A 21589-nucleotide genomic window follows, 5' to 3' on the forward strand; every position below is an offset into this window, starting at 1 on the left:
ATTTCCGAGGCACAAATTGGAATTTGCAAGCATTGCTTATGCTGAGACGCTCCGACGGATTTCATAATTTTGACAGCAGCAGCAAATTGCCTGAGCCAATGACAACTTGAAGGACAACCACATGCAAGGTTAAGAGTGGCGGGGGGGGGGGGGGGGTTGGGGTAAGGAGGAAAAAAAGTACAGGCTCCAATGAAATGTGACTGTGTGGCGTTTTGTCGTTACTCCACACATGCATTCACGACATCACTGTTATTTGATCTGGATCTGTGTCGGCTAAATCCTAAAAATGGATATGAACAGTGATATAAATCCGATCTGACACGAGCAGCATTTAAGAATACAACATAAGGCCTCCAACATGGCCAAAAAATCCCAACTAACCAACTATGAAAGAAACAAAGATGCAGCATTTTACTTTTGTTAAACTGAAATCAAATAAAATTTACCATTTATGAATATTTAAAAGGTTTATTCCTTGGGCATAGTATTGTAATAAACTGTGGGGTTACTCTGTTGGTAATTAGCTGTATGAGTCACATCGGAGCGTAACAGTTAGCTTAAATGCTGCATTAACAAGTTGTCAAACAGGAGATTCTGAGCTTACTAAAGGAGCCGTGTAAAACAAAGCAGTCTTTAAAGGTGATAAATGCCCTTCTGTAACCCTCTCAGTGTGACAGACAGGTATGGGTCCATTATAATTACATCACTTCTACCTGCCTGGCTTTAAATCCTGCTTTAATCAAACTAAAGCTATGCCCACTAGCACCAATCCTCCACTTCTCTCTCCAATTAAGCCTCTTGTCTTCATTTCTGCCGGGGCTGTCATGGATCTTGGTCAGCCGAAGAATACCTTTAATTCATCATCATTAACTCATCGCCATCCACCGTGCGCGGCTTGATCGATCAGTGGGTGCACAGAAGAATGATGAGTCTAAAATTGCCAATAATGCTAATACTAATATTCACTTTTATTCATACAGAGCTCATCTGAGCATAAGATAATCACTCGCTTGAGAAAATCAGGATTGGAAATAAAAAAACATACAAGGTTTAAAAGAAAATAAATTAATTTAAGTAGTTAACAAGTTATTTAAAACCCAGACACTTCAGGCATGACCTTTCCACAATCTATGTAGTCTGATAGAGAAAGCAAACCTGTCAGCATGAGGACGGAGAGACAGTCAGAGGAGAAGATTTCAGTCTATGCTCTGAGTCATAAGAAAGGTTGCTGTGTTTGACACTTTAACATCATTATCACATTAGCCCATTTGACTTTACCCATCAAAACTATTCATGTTAGTAAAGAAGACCATTGCTGAGCATACTGTTAATTCACTGCATGCCTCTGCACAATTGTTTTATTTAATGCATCCCAGTGTTGTTTCAATGGGCTTTTGCTCTACTAGAAACAGACATATTGTTTTACTATACAGCACAAAACAGGAGGAGCGAGATGATGTATCACAGAAAGAGTGAAAGGTTTTCAAAAAATTAAAGGTAAAGTGAAAAAAAAGACAATTTCACCTCTGCCATTAGCTTTTTTTCCCTGTGTGATTTTCTCCCTTATAGTACATTACACTCCAGACACAGATGTCAGTCAATCTTCACACTCTTTGCTTGGAGATCAATGAACTTAAAGTTGTTCTGCTCTTGTGAGTATTTCATGTTACTCAGGTGTACAGCATCAACTAACAGTGGTGTGTGTGACAGGACTGAATACTAAAGAACCAACACACTTTACAGATGGAACACTGTATTTGGTACTAACAGACTACAATATCTACCCTTTAACCTTTGTGTTGTCCTCCCGGGTCAAACTGACCCTGTCTATTTTTACTGGTCCTTCTTTCCTCCCTTCCTTCCTTCTGTCCTTCCTCCCTCCCTCCTTTCCTTCCTTCCTTCCTTCCTTCTTTCCCTCCTTCCTTCCTCCCTTCCTTCCTTCTTTCCCTCCTTCCTTCCTTCCTCTTTTCCTTTTCCCTCCCTCCCTCCTTCTCTTTTTCTTTCCTTCCTCTCTCTTTCCTCCTTCCTTCCTCCCTCCCTCCTTTCCTTCCTCCCTTCCTTCTTTCCCTCCTTCCTTCCTTCCTCTTTTCCTTTCTCCCTCCCTCCTTCTTTCCTCCCTTCCTTCTTTCCTTTCCTCCCTTCCTTCCTCCCTCCTTTCCTTCCTTCCTCCCACCCTGTTTTCCTTCCTTCTTCCTCCCTTCCTTCTTTCCCTCCTTTCTCCCGCCGTCCTTTCCTTCCTTCCTTCTTCCCTCCTTTCCTTCCTTCCTTCCTCCCTTCCTGCCTCCTTTCCTTCCTTCTTCCTCCCTCCCTCCCTACTTTGACACTAAATAAACATACAAAACCACCAAAAGGATAAGAGTTAAACTAATGAGGTATACAAATGTAAATAGGACACAATCAGGTTTGTGGGTTTTTTTGTTTAGTTAATCAAACTGAAACCAAAATAAATATTGATTCTCAGACAAAGATTACAGCCTGTTATGCGAAATGAGTGTTTTGAAACTAAACCAAACACTGTATTTAAATGCTAAAATGGACTTATATTCATTTACACATACACATAATATACTGTACAGTTACGTCAGAGAAAATCACAATAAACATGGTTGTCTAAACCTCAACACAGACTGAAGAGCTTTAGATATACAACCACAGCCAAATTAAATAAACCACAGACAGACAGACAGACAGACAGACAGACAGACAGACAGACAGACAGACAGACAGACAGACAGACAGACAGACAGACAGACAGACGCTAACCTTTGAGGCAGAAGGAGTGTCCACAGTCGAAGAGGTGATGGCAGTGGAGGCCTCGCTGACAGTGGTGCTTGAGAGCTCACCTCCGGGTTTGGACATCATGCGAGCACCCTGCAGCCTGGCAACACAGAGAGAAATGCCATTACACACCACCGAGGAGGATAAACATGGGTCGACTTGGGTTTGATATAGCGTTAAAACAGTTAACATATGTCACCACATAGTCTCACACTTTTTATTTCACTATTTCTTTAAAGGGCTGGTTGACAGGACCATAATGCAGCCCCCTCCATACAGCATTTTGCTTTAACTACTGAGGGTGTGATGACTCCTATGGTTTCTGCTTTCATTCAGCATTACTGAATCCTTTATTGTGGAGAGACACAGGAAACATGAGAGAGAAAAACAGTAATCCCATGTGGTCAATAAACTTTTTATGTGTAGTTTCCTTTTCTGTTTTCACAATCATCTGCTGTTTCAGTCTGACCTGTGATGAATTGATCAAGGAGGAAAGGGACTGATGGGAAGTGTGGGGAGGAGAAAGACTCTAGACAGAGGATGTTATGGCTTCTCCCATGTTTTGAGTTTGGGACTTTCCCCAGAGACTTATGACAAATCCTTTGGGCCTCAGTGTGTGTGGGTGTGTATTTGTGTGTGTGTGTGTGTATGTGAGCATGCAAGATTTATTTTCTTACTGTACCCTCAGGTGAGCTCAGACCTATTACCTCACATGAGTGTTTCACAGCAGGAAGCTGATAAATGGTCTTACAAACCTGATTCACTGCAGAAAAATGAAAGTGCACAGAGCAGACTGTTATGTAACGACATACTTGCAGAAGATAAACGAGCAGCGGTCCTCAATCCAAATGTAGACTATACGCAGCAGCCACAAATATCTGCTGCAAAATAAAATAAAACTACACAACTGCTGGTTTTTAAATGTATCCTCTTTTTTTTTTTTTTTTTGGTTCTCATCTGTATAACGACTTATCATGAGATATAGAAGCATTATTGTGGCATTTAGCCTTTTATACCATAAGAGTAAAAACCAACAGGAAACATACAGTAGATATGACATCATAGGAGATGGCTGGGTAAACAGGACATCCCCAAATTTCCTAATTTAAGAGTTTTATCGTAAGTCACCCAAATGAACAAATAACAAAAATAAGTTAATTCTGAGGTGAGCAGCCTCAGTGATAGGCAGCAGTTTCCATTTCAAGGTCTAGTTCCTCCCTAGATTTCTATTTAACTGGTGAAATAATGATAGCTGTGATCGCTTTGAGTCCCACAGCAATCCAGATTGGATCTTTTACACGTGGTCTTTGCTGGATGAAAACCATTTATATCCCAAAGGTCAACTTTTCACTACAACCATTTTTCAGACTGACTGTAATGTAATTTAAGTTTTTTTATTTTTTTTATTTTATAAACATGTCATTGTCCAAAAGGGCTACATAACTCTTTTTTTTAACCCATGTGAGGACAATATAGCGTTGAACATTAAAATGGGATGGATTTGGGATATGTAATACCTAGGGAATGTAGAGTTATGTATCTTGGAAGTTTGAATGACTATGTACTGGAAAAAGATATTTAACCAAAATATTATTGATCACATTCAAAAAGGCAATAATAAGAAACTGGTGCAAGACTAAACCACCCAGTATAACTCAGTGGCTAGAAATCATGAGAGAGGTTTGCACCATGGAGAGAATGACCTACCAGCTTAGAATGAGGGAAAGCATCTTTGTGAGTAAGTGGAAGAAATGGATGCTGTATGAAAGATGTTTAAACACTAACTGATTCAGAAGTACTATGAATATGATAATGGATGCCTGTAACCATGTCTGTTATGTTTTTGGTTTGTGTTCAACATATCTGTCCCATCTTTTTGTTCAAATCTGGGACTGCAATGGACTATATAATTAAATATAATATACAATATAATATAAAAAATAAAATAAATATAAATAAAATGTAAAATGTAAGTTTTGTGGATAGTAACACAATTAGAACTTTAATATGATTAACTGACAGCTGTGAACTTGAGGTCAGACCAGGCTGAACAAACAGAGCTGCTTCATCTGTGATCAAAAGAATAATGGATGAATGAGTCACCACAAATCAAACTGTTCATATATTAGTTAAAGATCAGACACCTTGACTTCTCTGAAAAAATACAATGAATTCATGACACATGTTTTATACAATCATAAACCACGGATAATAGAAACATGAGGGAGGATTAAAGACACTGAAGAACCTGAGAAGTGAAATCATAAATGTGACACCAGACACAGATGTGAGGTGCATTTAAATCTTCCTGTTGAGCTTTTTGATTTCACCCCCAAGACGTTCGGTTCATCCTAGTCTGCTTCTCAACAGGTGCATCCCTTACAGCGATTCTCCTCAGATTTCAACCTCAAACAGATTTGCTAACCCGCTACAATTAAATATAAATAAAATATCTCCTTGTCTTGATTTCTTCAGCACTTCTTACAGTATTAAGCCTTTGTTGCACCAAAAGATTAAAAAGAAATGAAAAGCAGCTCTCACGACACGACATATCATATTCTTTTTTTTTTTTTTTTTTTTTTTTTTAAGACTGGTGGCGGTGTATTTTGGACAGCTCTGCTCTTTCAGTTGCTAAGGATACAGGTACCACATGAAATGAATGACTTTAAATTCATTACCAAACACAGGCTTAAATGCTGCACAGTGGCTTCTGTGGGTTAGCTGATAAGACTTGATTTTTTTTTTTTTTTTTTTTTTTTACAGGTTTATTTTTTTGGTTTTAGTAAAAAATGGTTTTCATTGAATCAACTGAGGAAGCTATTACGACTTTAACCCTTGTGTCGTCCTCCGGGTCAAATTGACCCCGTCTCTCTTTTGACTGTTCCTTCTTTACTTCCTTCCTTCCTCTTTCTTTAATTTTTCCTTCGTTCTTCCCCTCCTTCTCTCTTTCTTTCCTCACTTCCTTCCATCCTTCCTTGCTTGCTTCCTTCCTCCCTTCATTCTCTCCTTCCTTCCTTCCTCTTTCCCTCCCTCCATCCCTCCTTACTCCTTTCCTTCCTTCGTTCCTTCCTTCCTTCCTTCCTCCTTCCTCCTCCTCTCCTTAAATCCTTCCTTTTTGTGTCCTTCCTCCTTTCCTTCCTTCCTTCCTTCCTTCCTCCTTTCCTCCCTCCTTACTCCTTTCCTTCCTCCCTCCCTCCTTTACTTCCTTCCTCCCTTCCTCCGTCCTCCTGTCCATCCTTGACCTGAGGACAACAGGAGGGTTAAATAATACTTAGACATGAGTTTGTGTTGCCTGACTAACACTGAGGAATCTCTATTAAATATACATTCTTTCCCAGTCAGTGTGTTATAATTTTGAGTGGTTATTAAACTATTTGAATGAGCTTTTCTACTCACCTGCCAATGTCCTTCAGTTATTCACAGATCAAAGACAATATACCAGACACCAGACAAATGACCAATCTCTGAGCACTAGTGTTGAAGGTAGATGACCATTTAAAGTACTTTTTTTCCCTTATAATATAAAATATAGGACTCCTCAAGTGAATGCGTCATGTCCATAGACAAATTGTAAAAGCGCTCCTTCTGCCTCAGAATATATACACATCAACATCACATTAACACAATTATAAGAATATTTTTATCTCAAACATTACTCCACCAGAGACTAATGAATCTCATTAAGTTGCACTTTGTACTAATTTGTTGTTGCCTGAGACTATTTTATTCTTTACCATTTAATTTGCAGAGTGAGATCATTTATTTTTTCACGGCCATTTAATTGGTTTGGTTTCCTTTTTTCTTGTTTGATTCAAACTGTGCAAATTTTAATGGGGGCAAATAATGCTTTTTTTTTGGATTTTCAGTTATTTTTATGGTCTTTTGATGTCCTTGTTAAACATGGTCAAAGATCTAAAACTTGATGTGAATGTATGTTAAAAGAAAATGCTCAATAGTCCTAGATTGGTAGACTTTGTTGCTAAAGTTGTTGCTGAAGTCATTCAATGGGTGATGTGTTTGAGGAGTTCAATTTCAAGTACAGAACAAGACAAACAAGTGAAATCAAACTACTCCTGTTTGTTTCTGTAGCCTGTTGAGCCTTCTAGTGCTTACCAGGAGCTAAACCAGCCTGTTTCAGACAGATGCTGAACTAAGAGGCTGCATAAAAGGCCAGTATAAGATCACTATTAGCTGTAAATCATGCAAAGAGTCCCGGAGTATAAATATAAACCTGAAAATGTGCCTTTAACCTTTGTGTCGTCCTGCCGGGTCAAACTGACCCCGTCTGTTCTGACTGTTCCTTCTTTTTTTCTCCCTTCCTTCCTTCTGTCCTTCCTTCCTTCCTCCATTCCTTCTTTCTTCCTCCCTTCCTTCCTTCCTTCTTCCTCCCATCCATCCATCCATCCATCCATCCATCTCTCTTTCCTTCCTTCCTTTCTTCCAGCTTTCCTTCCTTCCTCCTTTCCTTCTTTCTTCCCCTCTTCCTTCCTTCCACCATACATGACATATGGGACTATGTATTGTTGTTGGGACAAAGTTAAGTTTTGTGTGTGTGTGTGTGTGTGTGTGTGTGTGTGTGTGTGTGTGTGTGTATGTGTGTGTATGTATGTATGTGTGTGTGTGCGTGTGCGTGTGCGTGTGTGTGTGTGTGTCTGTCTATCTTTGAGAGAACCAATTTCACTTGAAAACCAGTGTTGACAAAAGTGTAATTCGATGGTGAATTAAGGTTAAGGTTTTAAGGTTAAGGTTTTTTTTTATTGGGTTTAGGTTGTATACATGCTTCATGTCAATGTGTGACCTCACAAGAAAATAAAGACAAACACTCATGTATGTATGCTACAGGTTTGAAAACAGATCACACACACACACACTTTTAGTCAGGCAACAAATCCCCTCCCAAAAAAACGTGACTACCTGCTTGCCGGCTACACATTGAGAATATCTCTTTGCATGATGACAGCTCTGTTATTGGTGCTGTCGCATTGCAGTGAGACAGATGAGACGTTCCATCCAGGATGTTTTATTGTCGACGGGCTGACACCAGGCGGAGTATGTGTATAAATCTGTCTGATTAGTTTCAGAAGAGAAAACACTGGCAATGTAATGCATCTCCTCATCTATGAATCCAACCTCATTACCTAAGGCTATCTTTTTCTTCCTTCAAATAAATTCATAAATGGTTCTTTCTGTAAACACAAATCTGTCTTACTGTGAATTGCTCTATTAGGAACAAACGACACATTAATTGGTTTGGGAATGTTTCCGGACGAAATCTGATCTTATCTTGTAAAAAAAAAAATTCCAACACACCCTCCTCTCTTCTCTGCCCTCCATATCACAGACTGTACATTACATTAACACAACCTTCAGTTTCAGCACATTTACACAGTTCTATCTACAGCTGCATAATGTAAAGCTCTAGGATGTGGTGTGGTGTGGGTGGGTTTAAAGCCAGAGAGATATTAGCTGTTTTTATTCTGCCGTCAAGATAATTTCATGCAAACTTCTGAAAGGTCACAAACTACAAAAATGTAAATTAGATGCATTTTCATCAAAGTCAAAGTAAAAAAAAAATTATGTATTCACCGGAAAGGTTTTAAACAGAAGCATTTTTTTTTCGATAATTAGTACCAGGGAGAATGATTTAGGAGCTAATGTTGGTTATAATTCATGCTCTCTAAATACCAACGCATGGCATTTCAACCACTCCCTTCTTCAAAAATAAAAAACATTCCTCTACTTTTTTTATAGCTTATTTGTCAAAGCAAATGTTTAAACACGACATTTTGGAGATCTTTATTCAGTTCTGTTTTTTAACCCTTGTGTCGTCCTCCTGAGTCAAATTGACCCCATCTCTCTTTTGACTGTTCCTTCTTTCCTCCCTTATTCCCTATTTCTTTAATTTTTCCTTCCTTCTTCCCCTCCACCTTTCTTTCTTTGCTCCCTCCTGCTTCCATACTTCCTTCCTTCCTCCTTTCCTCCCTCCTTCCCTCCTTCCTTCCTTCCCTCCTAAATTCCTTCCTCTTTTCGTCCTTACTACTTTCCTTCCTTCCTTCCTTCCTTCTCTCCTAAATTCCTTCCTCTTTTCATCCTTACTCCTTTCCTTCCTTCCTTCCTTCCCTCCTAAATTCCTTCCTCTTTTCATCCTTATTCCTTTCCTTCCTTCCTTCCTTCCCTCCTTCCCTCTCTCCCTCCCTCCCTCCCTCCCTCCCTCCCTCCCTTCCTTCCTTCCTTCCTTCCTTCCTCTTTTCATCCTTATTCCTTTCCGTCCCTCCCTCCCTTCCTTTCCTCTCTTTCTTCCTCCCTCCTTTCCTTCCTTCCTCCCTCCCTCCTTTCCTTCATTCTTTCCCTCTTGCCTTCATTCCTCCCTTCCTTCTTTCCTTTCCTCCCTTCCTTCCTCCCTCCCTCTTTTCCTTCCTTCTTCCTCCCTTCCATCTTTCCCTCCTTCCTTCTTCCCTCTCGCCTTTCCTTCCTTCCTTCCTTCCTTCCATCTTTCCCTCCTTCCTTCTTCCCTCTCGCCTTTCCTTCCTTCCTTCCTTCCTTCTCTCCTAAATTCCTTCCTCTTTTCATCCTTACTCCTTTCCTTCCTTCCTCCTGTCCTTCCTTGACCTGAGGACAACAGGAGGGTTAATATGCTACCATTCGCAAAGACAAAGTTCTCAAAAAGCTACAGAAGAGTGAGAGGCAGACAATAATGTTTATGACCTTGTTGCTGAAAGACAGAGGAGAGCCACAGAGAGGGGTGATGGAGAAAGAGCCGGAAAGTGAAATGAGGTAAAAGTGAGTCTTTGATTTCCTCGCAGCAAAATAGATATCTAAGAGCCTTCCTTTCTCTGCAGGGAAGTATACAAGGCTCAATTCATCAGTCTGCCATAAGGGACACAGCTTCTACTGGGAGTCTATGCCTGGACTTCACAGAGGGAAAAGCCACATTTGATATCATGGTGGAAGGAGGAGGAGGACATTATTTGGCCTTTGAATGTAGGCTAGCTTCAACTCTGGAGGTTTGTAAAAAGGTATGACCTCTCTTTCTGTGAATTAATCCATGTGTAACACAGCTCCTGAAGGTCCAGGGGAAACATAACCCACTTATTTACCTCAAATGCCCAAAGAGGATGGGGTCATGGGTGGTAATCTGTTTACCTCTCTGTAGAGATCAGAGAGAGACAGTGACACACACAAGGATCTGAGAGAGAGAGAGAAAACCAAAGAGGCGTGACGGAAAAATAGAAACAGCTACAAAACAAAAAGCACACAAGAGAGGCAATCAAGAGTGAAAGCAAAATAAGTGACAACCAACTGTTGATTTCTCAGCTACTTAAAATTCCCCCTTTTTTAAACTATATTTTGCAGCCTTTAAAAGTCTACTTGATGGTTTTGAAAAGCGTCTCGGCAACTTGAGGGTTCTCACCAAGTGAACAAAAAAATCAAAGTGAAGTAAATTAAATTGAGAAGACAAAGACACAAGAGAAAGAGAAGAAAGAGAGAAGATTTTTTTTTTTAAAGATCGAGTGATTCAAGAGAGACCAAATGAAAGGACACAGTCACACTCGGCTACACATGTTGTGCTGCGGCTCCATCAGTGTGGCATCAATGGTCTGGCTGTTCCTTAGAGTGCTTATGAAAAAGGAGCAGAAAAGTGATACAAGCACAAATACAGCACAAAATTATAATACGGCTATTTTCTGATATAGTATCCCATTTTTCTCTTGATTTTGATTTTCTCTTAAAATTCACTAAATATCAGTTTCTTCAAGACTTGGCAGGCTTGTTTGGATCATGTGGGCATGTTACCAATGCCAGTCTCCCAAATGTTTCTCTTCCTGTCTAAAGATTACCATCTTAAATATTTGTGTTATTTATTCTTTGCATGTGGGTTAGGATAAGATTTTAAGCAGGATTATGTTATTGTGCACTGTTAAAATCTGATGTTTAAAAAAAAAAAAAAATTAACATCATAACCTAAATTGGCTTCCATCAAATTTAATTTAATTTTTTCTGTCCACCAATACATAACAATATTTTAATTTCTGATCAATTTAATGTACATTTACTGTTACGGCTAACAAATAATTAACCCTTGCATTACATTTTTACATTTAAATTGCATGTTTTGGGTTTTTCACATTTTTATGTTATGTGCAAATTTGACCAAAACTCAGTATTCAAACATGTTGTATTCATTATATTTTATAAAATGTTCTCCTGGCCAATAAAATAGTGATTGTGAATGTCTTTTTTTCCATAAGATTTATTTAAGAATGTATTAATGTGAATTAGTGTAGAGATTAATCATGAGTAAAACAGTATGTAAGGGTAAACCTGTTTATCTACTTATTATGCATATAAAAGAGACCTCACATTTCCAGCATTGATAATTGTCCAGCTTGTTGTTGCATGGTGAGACATAATTCAATATTTCAACATCCTGTAATGCTTTAAAAATCCATATGTCAATCTGGGAGTTTCCAAATTCTGTTGGCTATAAAACAGCTCAAGCGGAGAAGCTTTGATTTCAGTGCTTTGCTAAAGGGCACACTCATCACTGATGAGAGAAAAAGCTTTATTCACTTAATTTCCCTGCCAAGATTTTCCCAGTTGGTCTCAGTATTTAACATCCTGTTACAACCCAACATTGCTGAGCTTAAGGCTGTAACATAACCCGTATAATTTAAACAGAATTTAATTTAGACCGTTTCTCTCTATCTCTTTGTGTCACAACTAGTATCATTTTTGGGCATCAGGCATCATTAGTTATATGATAAGATATGAAACTATTTCCTGTTATTAAGAAATAAGTCTCCAATCAGAACTGATTCCTCAACAAAGCTAGATCATAAACAAAATAATCCCACACATCACCAGTCAGTAATACAACATGTAATCTTTGAGCTTGTATGCTTCCATTGTACGAAACAAGATAGATGCAACGCAGGCAGCTGAGAAGTGTTCTTTGATTTCCAAATAAGTATTCAAACTTTGTTGAATGCTCACAATAAATGTTTAACTTTGTTATATTCACAGAGGCTTCAGCTTCTAATAGAGATCCAGCCCTCGCTACCTATCGCAACCTCCCCCACTCCACCATTGGCCCCGCCTCATGCTCATATTTATGTAGAATCCGTGTTTTTACTTTTCCCAGCATGCACCTGAAATTTTCAAGGCCGTGCTGCCTAGATTCGAAACTATTGGCTTCCGAGCAGCAGTCCACAAACCAATGGGTGACGTCACAGATGTTACATCCATTTCTTTTATACCGTCTATGGGTTTCCCCTATTGGCCGTTGCTCTTTCATAATGAATCCTGCGAGATGATGGAAGCAGAGGACAGCAGAATGATGCAGAGTGACTACAAGCTCAGACGCTCTCAGCTCTGGTGTTAAATGCATCAAAGTCAGTTGAGCATCTCCTTAAACAGACGCATACCAACATCTCTACTGTGTCCTATCAGCAACCAGCAGGAGAGATGCTCCACTGTGTGTTTGGATTTATAACTTAACTAATACCAGGATGCAAGCTTTTTATTTCCCTGATGCTTTCCCATCACAAATGATGAACAGCAGCATTAAAACACAAGTCTTGCAGGTAAAACATGCGACTGATGTAGCTGTTATGTGAGTTAAGTGTGGTGCGGCTGCTCTGCAGGAATGCTTGATTTGACTGTAACTGCGGTAACTGGATGGAAATGAGCCTCATGAATTTGCATCCAAAATGCTGTCAAAACATTCAATTTACAACTTCCACAACAACCTCCATGATCATCAACTGGGAAAGAGGCAGAAAAAAGGTGCACAGAGGCATGAGGAATTAAAACACCACAGATAACCATCACTATGATAAAAACACAGAGAGAAATCCACAGAGATTAAATAGCAGGGGGAGTTGACAGATGATTAGAATAGTTAAAATAACTTTTCTCTTTCAAATCAAACAAGGTACGCGTGGCAAGAATTGTTCTTTTAGCTGCATTTTATTTTTAACTCAAACATTGCTTAACCCTATTTTTGTTCTTGAGTCAAGGAAGGAAGGGAGGGAGGAAAAAGGAAGGAAAGGAGGGAGGAAGAAGGAAGGATTGAAGGGACAGAGAAGGAAGGAAAGGAGGAAGAAGGAAGGATTGAAGGGACAGAGAAGGAAGGAAATCAGGGAGGAAGAAGGAAGGGAGGGAGGAAAGAAGGAAAGGAGGGAGGAAGAAGGAAGGTAGGTAGGAAGAAGGAAGGAAGGAAGGAGGGAGGGAGGGAGGGAGGACAGACGGAAGGAAGGAAGGGAGGAAAGAAGGAACAGTCAAAACAGAAGGGACAATTTGACCTCATGCGGTACGCTACTTTAGTACACTCTACCAGTGAATATTACTGGGACCACTACAGAAAATTGCAGATATAAATGTTCACATCATAGACACTAGCACTGGCTATCCCTGTAACTAAGTGGCCACATGTTCACATAGTGACCACACACAGTCCAGCATAACACCAGGTTTTAACCCAGTCTAGTTTTTCCAAAAGGAAAAGGACCAAAAGGAAGAAAAGCTTAATTAGAGATTGTTTGTAAGGGTTGTGGAGCAGAGGCTAGCCTCAACATGATGTCTGTGTTTGCAAACAGGCAAATAGTAGCACTCATTTACCACCTCCATCCTTCCTTCCTCCATCCTTTAAAAACTTCACAACAATCCACTGAGGGCTGAATTTTAACAAATTAATAGAGAAAATGATGCATGACTGGGATCTAACAGGGCAATCATTTTTTTAAAGAAATAAACTTATATATCCAAAATGCTCCGTGCTGTTGTTTCACCCCAAACCCAAAAGACAATCCTTTGAAGTGACTTCAAAAGCTAGAAGCCTTGAAATAAAGTGTGCAAGCCTCACGCTCGCAGCCCATCATTAAAAAAAAACTACACGGAAACATGGGACCAAACACGACTAATGACGTCTGCAACAAATAAAGCAAACAATTTTAAGTTTCTGTGAAATCTTTGAGTGAATGCAAACATGCCATTCACCTCCTGGCCTCGATTCAAATATAGATTGAGCTTCAACTCTGACGAGGTTTAATTACAGCGTGGAGGAAGAGATAGAGAAAGAGGAGTCGAATAATACTCATGCACCAACGCTTAAGATGCACTTCTAGCCAGCGAGAGTATGACAGGGCAGGAACCCAGATTGGTTTGAAAAACATTGCATATTAATCTCACTCAGCAACATTGGCAATGAGTCAAGTGAAAGTACATTATGGGTTGGAGGGCATTTATTGGCTGTACATCAGTAGGAAAAGGTTTCGCCTCCACTTGTTATGCCTGTGGGAGGAAAAGGCAGCCATGTTGTGAATGAAGAGGCCACAGAGGAGATTTAATCACACAGGAAAAGTAATTCTGACATTTTACCACAAAAGTTTCCTGGATTTTAATAATACCTCTCACAATATAATAAGAAAAAGTCACTTAAAGACACTTCAAAACTTCGCCAAACTCCCACTACCATAGCCGCACACACATACTGTCAAATACACACATACTGTACAGCAGCAACTATGTATGTCAAAAATCAACAGTGCTTTGGAGCCCACGCAGCATTTAAATAGTCAGACTCCCACTATACAGCTTTCAATCTGCAGCCCGCAAATATTCAGAAATATTACAATAAATCATCTGAGAGAAAAACATAAGTGAGTCATCCTCAAACAGAGTGGACAACATTATTTTCCAGCATGGCCACATTGTTAAACCCAATTTTTACCCAATTTTATTTCTAAATGAATAGTACTAACTCTCTTTCTAAATATAGGATAGCCCGTGTCCTCATTTCAGAAGATTACTTTTTCAATAAAAATCCACCTAGAGCATCTTATTTCTCCACTTTAAATGTTGTTTTACTGACATTGCTGTCATAGCTCTGTAATCCTCTTCCATCATGTCGATGGAGCTAAATTGCCTTTTTGGTCATGTTTGCAAATCTGCTGTTACAGTACAGAAAGTCCTGTATTAGTGAAAGGAGTTTGTTTTTCTGGTCATTCTTTTAGATCTTAATATGCCAGTTGAAGACTTGAAGGTTGTGTTGTTGGGTTTTTTTGCAATCCCATTACACTGAGGGACAAATTCAATCCAAAATACATCTTGATTTTTATTCCATGCCGCAGAAACCCTTCAGCTCCCATAATGCAACAGGTTATCCTTTTTCATTGCTGCCCACCTGACTCCTTCAGCGTCTGCTCTATGCCTGAGTTTGTACCATTTCTGTTAAAAGTGTCTACTCTGAGGTAACCTTGATGGGGACAGAACTATTTTCAAGTTACAACTAAGTTCACACCTTTGATTAAATGCTAGATTTATATATCACACTGAAGTCAGATAGAGGTGGTGGAGGTGGAGGCAAGATGCAGGACCCTGACACCAAAGACCTGCGGGTTCAGATCCTGAGTCTGTCTGGTGAGGTTTAAGCAACAGACGTACTCTGGGTAAGGTTAATGAAAGATCGTGGTTCCACTTCATTGAAAATAAATATGTTACACATCAAGTGACTTTTTTCTGTAGCCAGTGACATTTGTGCAACTTGCCAAACGTGCCATACCTTAATTTAAAATAATGTTCTTGTTACACTGGGAGAAACGTGATTCAGACAGTACTTCAATTAAAGAAAAAAGTATGTGCTCTTGCAATCTAGTTAAAGTAAAAGAATGCCGTTCGTACAACACGGTTGAATTGAATCAAATTAAACCGACTGACTGTTTTGAATACTCCGAGTGGGTGGGAGAGACACTCTTTGCCACCAACACATTCCATCTACATGTGTATCCCTGTGTTTCAATTCCACACTGCTGCTATGGCAACAGTCAACCAAAGCGTTGCCATGCTGCACCCCTGGAGAAGCACCATGTGTGCAGTCACATCACATTGCTGGCGTAGCTACCCTAAAAAATCGCCAGATCCCATATCAATGAGAAGCAGGGAAGGAGCCAAAGAGAGAGAGAGAGAGAGAAACAGAGACACAGAGAGAGAGAAATATGTTGACAACAAGAAGGAGAACAGAAAAGAGGAGAACTTCAAATAGGACAGATAAGAGGTGACACAGAGGAAGAAATGAGAAAGACAAACACAACAAAGGGAAAAGAAGACGTGAAGTGACAGTCAGGAATTCTGTTGATCGCTATTTATAGAAGCAGAGTTTACGACACACAGACGGGCTCCATGTCAAACTCAAAACTAATGATAATTATAGCTAACAAATGGGGCCTTTTTTCCCCCAAACATATTGGAATGCTTTAAAAAGTTTTAAGTTTTTTAAAAGTTTCTGGAATAAATTGTGGAGCAAAAAGGATATAGGATATATTGTTGATTTTTAAACTTATAGGTTAAAAGGTGAGATACATGATATTCAGCCTCACTGGATGTCAGCAAACAACTATTTGCTATGTAAAGATATAGAGGAGTCCAGAGCTGGGAATTAAGCCACACTCTCTCTGTGTGCGTCGTCATCTTAGCTTCTCTGTTCATTGTTTTGGTAGCTCCAGATGTCTGTGCTATAGCGCAACATCTAGCAGCTAATTGGCATGTATAGCAACGTCAGAGGATGCAGAAGAATATACAGAAAAAGCCTGAAACATGATCTACCATGGATAGATGAAACTGTATGGAATTAACTTGGAAATATATGATTTTGCTCTAAGACTGGCTCTGAAATCTAGACTAGAGTGAGAAAAACAGGAGATAAGAGATCTGCTGTACATCACACTGTGGTTGCAGGACATTCAAAAATCAAGGTGCATTTTTAAATTAAGAGAACTGAGATTCAAATTTCTTCAAGTTAGCTTTTACATCACTCTAGTTTCCATGACAAAAACTCAATTTTTCATGTTTTTGGATTCGATGACAAGAAGACAGACAGATGTGGTGCAGATAGACCTAGACGCACTTCAGACACAGACAGATACTGAAGGCCAGACAGCAGCAGAGAAGGAAGTTATTCCATCTCTTCTGCTGCCAAAATGAGAGCTGATAAGGTACTCCTAGGAGCTGTAAAGTCCTGACACTTTAGCCACTTTAATCCATGATAAACCTTAGTGTGCAGCCCACTGACGCTGGCCTCCACACACACACACACACACACACACACACACACACACACACACACACACACACACACACACACACACACACACACACACACACACACACACACACACACACACACACACACACACACACACACACACACACACACACCACACCCCTGCTGCTAATAATGCTCTCAGATGGAGTTTCAACTCTGCTTTGATGACCTGTGAGCTGATGCCTCCATCAAAGTTGACGTTGACATCAAATATAAAAAAGAAGCCTCGCTGTTGCAGGTGGAGCTGGGAGCTGAGGTGACAGATATAAACCAGAATATGAGCTTCACAACTTGTGTGACAGCATGGGGTGCTGACAGGGTGGCAGTAATCTAAAGGTTAGCGCTGCTCCAGTTGAGAGGGGCTCAGGGGCCGGCAGTAAAAGGTCTAAATATGTGTATTAGAATATGAATGTGAGGCAGGGTGATGATGAAAAAAAAAACATTCAGGTGAGCAAAACTCCATCCTTGGTTGAACATAAAAGTATACAGAAGTGCTTCGACCTCAGTGAAAATCTGGAGTGCTTCAAGCGGGCTTATTGAAGCCTTAAATAGCAGCACACAAGATGTTTTGGATAGAGCCCGGGGCAATAGCTGAAATCTTCTTGCCTGCATTGTTTGCAGCGGTGCGATGTTAATTGGATAATAAGGGTTCACAGCAAACAGAAGGTGTCGTGTTCATGCCTCCTACATGCTTTAATGGTAATTACACAATCTGGGTTTTGAACCTCAAGTAATTGGATAAGAGGAATTTTGTGACTATTTATAACCAGATATGTACCTCTGAAAAAAATGATTATAATCCCACCGTTATGAATGGAATGACACGGCAAAAATTAAATCAAATTTTTTTTTTTTTTAAAGGTGAATGTCACATTAAATCTATTAAACTGAACCCCAACAGCGATAACATACACAAGGTTAATGCATTTAATAATTATTGGTGCTGACATGCTGTGAATGAAAGAACAAGCCTGAAGAAATCCCTCTCATATTTTGTGGATTAAAGAGTCCTAAATATGCAGTGGCTGATAAAGAGAACATATTTATTAGAGCTGAAACAACTGGTTGATTGTAATTGATTGTGAAAAAATTGTTTAGGAAACACCGTCAGTTATTAGCCCCCAGTTTTTTTTAGCAATAAGAAGATGTCACATTGGGCTCTGTGAACATATGACTATTTGGCATTTTTCACTATTGTTTGACATTTGATAGACTTTAACAGATGAAAATGATGGTTGGTTACAGCACTAATCTTTATAATATTTGGCTAGAAGTTTATTTAAATTAATATGAACCCTGACGTTGACAATCCAAGCTCTATTTACACAATTACAACAGATCTGCCTGTTTACAGAGAAATCTTTATGAGGGGAGCCAATCTAGAGATCAAATTTCATCTTAAAAGAATAGTTCGATTTTTTTTTTTTTTTTTTAAATGCACTTTTCCACTTCATTTCTAACAGATAAATAATAAGATCAATTCCACTTTTACTAGAGCTTTAGCTTTGAGCCAGAGCCAGGAAGCTTTTTGTTTCAGTTTGCAAACAGACTGGAAAGAAGGAGAAACAGCTAGCTTGGCTTTTAACAATGTAAAAAAAAAACACACACACCAGCAGTGCAAAACATCACTGATTTAATGTAAAAACTACAATTTGTGATTTTACTCCAGGCTGTTGTTTTCTAAAGTCAAATTGTGTGAGCCACATTTGAAACCAGTCACTTAGTCCTTTCTTATCTGCACTTATGGAAGACATCATAAACCATGCTCATCATATTGAGAGACTTTTGAGTGATTTTCATCTCCTGAGGAAAATGATGTATTCATGCAGCAATTTCGATTGTGAGTATTTGACTATATGCTATAATGTTTTATTTCACTCTCTATCCACTCAGTGCATCAGAGATTTACGATACACATCCAGATATGATGAAGCTTTCCGAACGGAACTAGTCTTGGTGTTTTTATGAATCAAAAGATAAACATACCAGGGGAAATGCTCATGAGATCATAAGAGTTTTCTAAATGAGGCCCAGCTGTACATATGATGTGTAAGTAAACCCAACATTTGAGCTGTAAAAACATTATTCATGAAAGTTTTCCCCAAGACAATTTGCTCAACATCTTCATTAAACATCTTCAGTTTCATATACATACAAACAAAAGAAAAATAATAACTAAGTCTCAATGAAATATAGAACAGATACTGTATTTGCAGCCAATAAGTCTTAAAAGCTGTGATTCATGTCATGCTTTATAACTGACCAGGGGATTAATTAATCATTGTTGTCCACAAGCTGGCAGGAAGCTGTTCCAGTTAATATTCATGAGTGGGTTTAACGTGTCTTCCAAAGCCACATTACCCTTGAGGATGTTCTTTACTGTGACTATGAAGTTGGTACTTCAACTAATAGTTCTCAGAGGTGCCTTACGTAATCACACTGAAGTACGTCCTCAGGTGTATTAGTGCTATATTGAACTGAGACACAGGTATTCTGCTTCTAAATGAACGTACTCCATACTACAGTATACACACCCCGATTCCTTCTTTTATCATAAACCTGTACTGAATTCACCCATCTATTTTCGTAGGCACGTACACACACACACACACACACACACACACACACACACACCAACGTTTGTGAGTGTTGTACTGACACATTATCAGAGCGGCTTGGACAAGCTCCCTTCACACCTACGCAGCCACTAATAAGACAGATCCATCAGAACATAGCGGGGAAAGAATGTAACCTGGTCCCTCCTCGTCTGGAATGGGGAGATGGAGTAAAAGAGAGGCGGTGAAAGACATATAATGAGGAGAGGAGGAGGGGCGGGGGGTGAGAAAGAGGACACGAAAGTAAGGGAGAGAGAGCGACAGTGATGCAGAGAGAAAAGCAAAAGTCAGACTGGGAGAGATGAAGAAGCTCAGTGACAACTATACCACTCTAGGTGTACAGGAAGAAATAAAAGACGTGTGAGGAGGTGGAGGTGTGTATGTGTGGTGTCTGCTGGACAAAGAGAGGCTGACAGAAATGAACTTCCTGCCCACATGTCAGAAAGAAAATCTGAAAGAGCCTTTCACGGCTAAAAATACAAACTTTTTACTGGCACTGCTTCTATTGCAGCATGACGAATTACAGTCTGCCATTAAATTAGGAAGGATTGCATCTGAGCATTCATCATTTCTTGCATTGTATGTTTTTTAACCCTCCTGTTTCCTCGGGTCAAGGAAGGACAGAAGGAAGGACAGAAGGAAGGACAGAAGGAAGGACAGGAGGAAGGAAGGAAAGGAGGAAGGAGGGAGGAAGGAAGGAAGAAAAGAAGGAAAGAAGGAAGGAAGGAAGGAAAGAAGGAAGGAAGGGAGGAATTTAGGAGAGAAGGGAGGAAGGAAGGAAGGATGGAAAGGAGTAAGGAGGGAGGAAGGAAGGAAGGAAGGAAGGAAGGCAGGGAGGGAGGGAGGGAGGAATTTAGGAGAGAAGGGAGGAAGGAAGGATGGAAAGGAGTAAGGAGGGAGGGAAGGAGGGAGGAAGGGAGGGAGGGAGGGAGGGAGGAAGGAAGGAAGGAAAGAAGGAAGGAAGGAAGGAAGGAAGGAAGGAAGGAAGGAAGGGAGGGAGAGAGGGAGGGAGGGAGGGAGGGAGGGAGGGAGGGAGGGAGGGAGGGAGGGAGGAATTTAGGAGAGAAGGGAGGAAGGAAGGAAGGAAGGAAGGAAGGAAGGATGGAAAGGAGTAAGGAGGGAGGAAGGAGGAGGGAGCAAAGAAAGAGGGGAGGAGGGGAAGAAGGAAGGAAAAATTAAAGAAAGACGGAAGGAGGAAGGAAAGAAGGAACAGTCAAAAGAGACGGGGTCAATTTGTCCCGGGAGGACGACACGAGGGTTAAATATGGTTTAAAACAGCATTTACACATAATTTGGGGTGTTTTGTCACTATTTGGTAAATGTTATGTCAATATGTGTGTGTTTGTGTGCAGCCAGCAACATGTGTAAAATATGATAGAAAACCCTCAAAATATACATGCTTTACCCATCTACCTACCCCACCCGCCTCCCACCTGTCTACATATCTCAACAGCTCTCAGGCGATGGAGGAATAGCCCACAGGAGGCGGAGTCTGTGTGGCCGTCTTGGCAATTGCTGATTGAAGATATGAACATATTGCTAATGTTGAACTCATGCTAAAGTGCAGGGCTGAAACTAATGACTATTTTAATTGCTGATTTATCTTAAGACTATTTTCTCAAGTCATTTGTTTCTGTCAGAAAATATTTTTTAAAGCCAAAGTTGAGACTTTCATATTGCTTACTTGCTACAGTCCTAATCCCAAACATGTTGAGATTTACTGTCACATACAGAAAAGGTACAACTCCTTGCAGGTGAAGAGCTAAAACAAGGAAATGTTTTGTATTTCTGCTTGAGAAAAATATATGGTACAATTAATAGATCAGTTGTTGCAGCTCACTACTACTATACTGCAACAATTACATTATTGCTGAGAGCATGAGAGGATCGGGGTCAGAGCTCCAATAAATTATGAAGGCTTGGAGATCATTAAAAGCTGACTGCTTCGTGGTTTGTGCATTAATTATATGTAGAGCAAAATGCCGGGGCCCCTATATTGATCCTTATGGGACCCCCAACTGAACATTTTGGGGCCTGATTTGAAACTACAGGCAAAAACAGTTAAGTATGGAGAGAAATCTAAAAAATGCAGATC

The 21589-nt window shown here is 39.8% G+C and overlaps 1 protein-coding gene across 3 annotated transcripts in view; it reads right to left on the reverse strand.

The window, feature by feature from the left end:
• LOC128358286 (pleckstrin homology domain-containing family A member 7-like) overlaps positions 1–21589 on the reverse strand; it is a 148662-nt gene that overhangs the window by 43189 nt on the left and 83884 nt on the right. For all 3 annotated transcript variants that reach the window (XM_053318510.1, XM_053318512.1, XM_053318513.1), the window contains one exon: positions 2764–2878. In XM_053318510.1, the coding sequence (XP_053174485.1) occupies positions 2764–2878 (115 nt within the window). The remainder of the gene's footprint in view (positions 1–2763; positions 2879–21589) is intronic.

The sequence above is a fragment of the Scomber japonicus genome, chromosome 5 (assembly GCF_027409825.1).
Source record: "Scomber japonicus isolate fScoJap1 chromosome 5, fScoJap1.pri, whole genome shotgun sequence".
NCBI classification, from domain to species: Eukaryota; Metazoa; Chordata; class Actinopteri; order Scombriformes; family Scombridae; genus Scomber; species Scomber japonicus.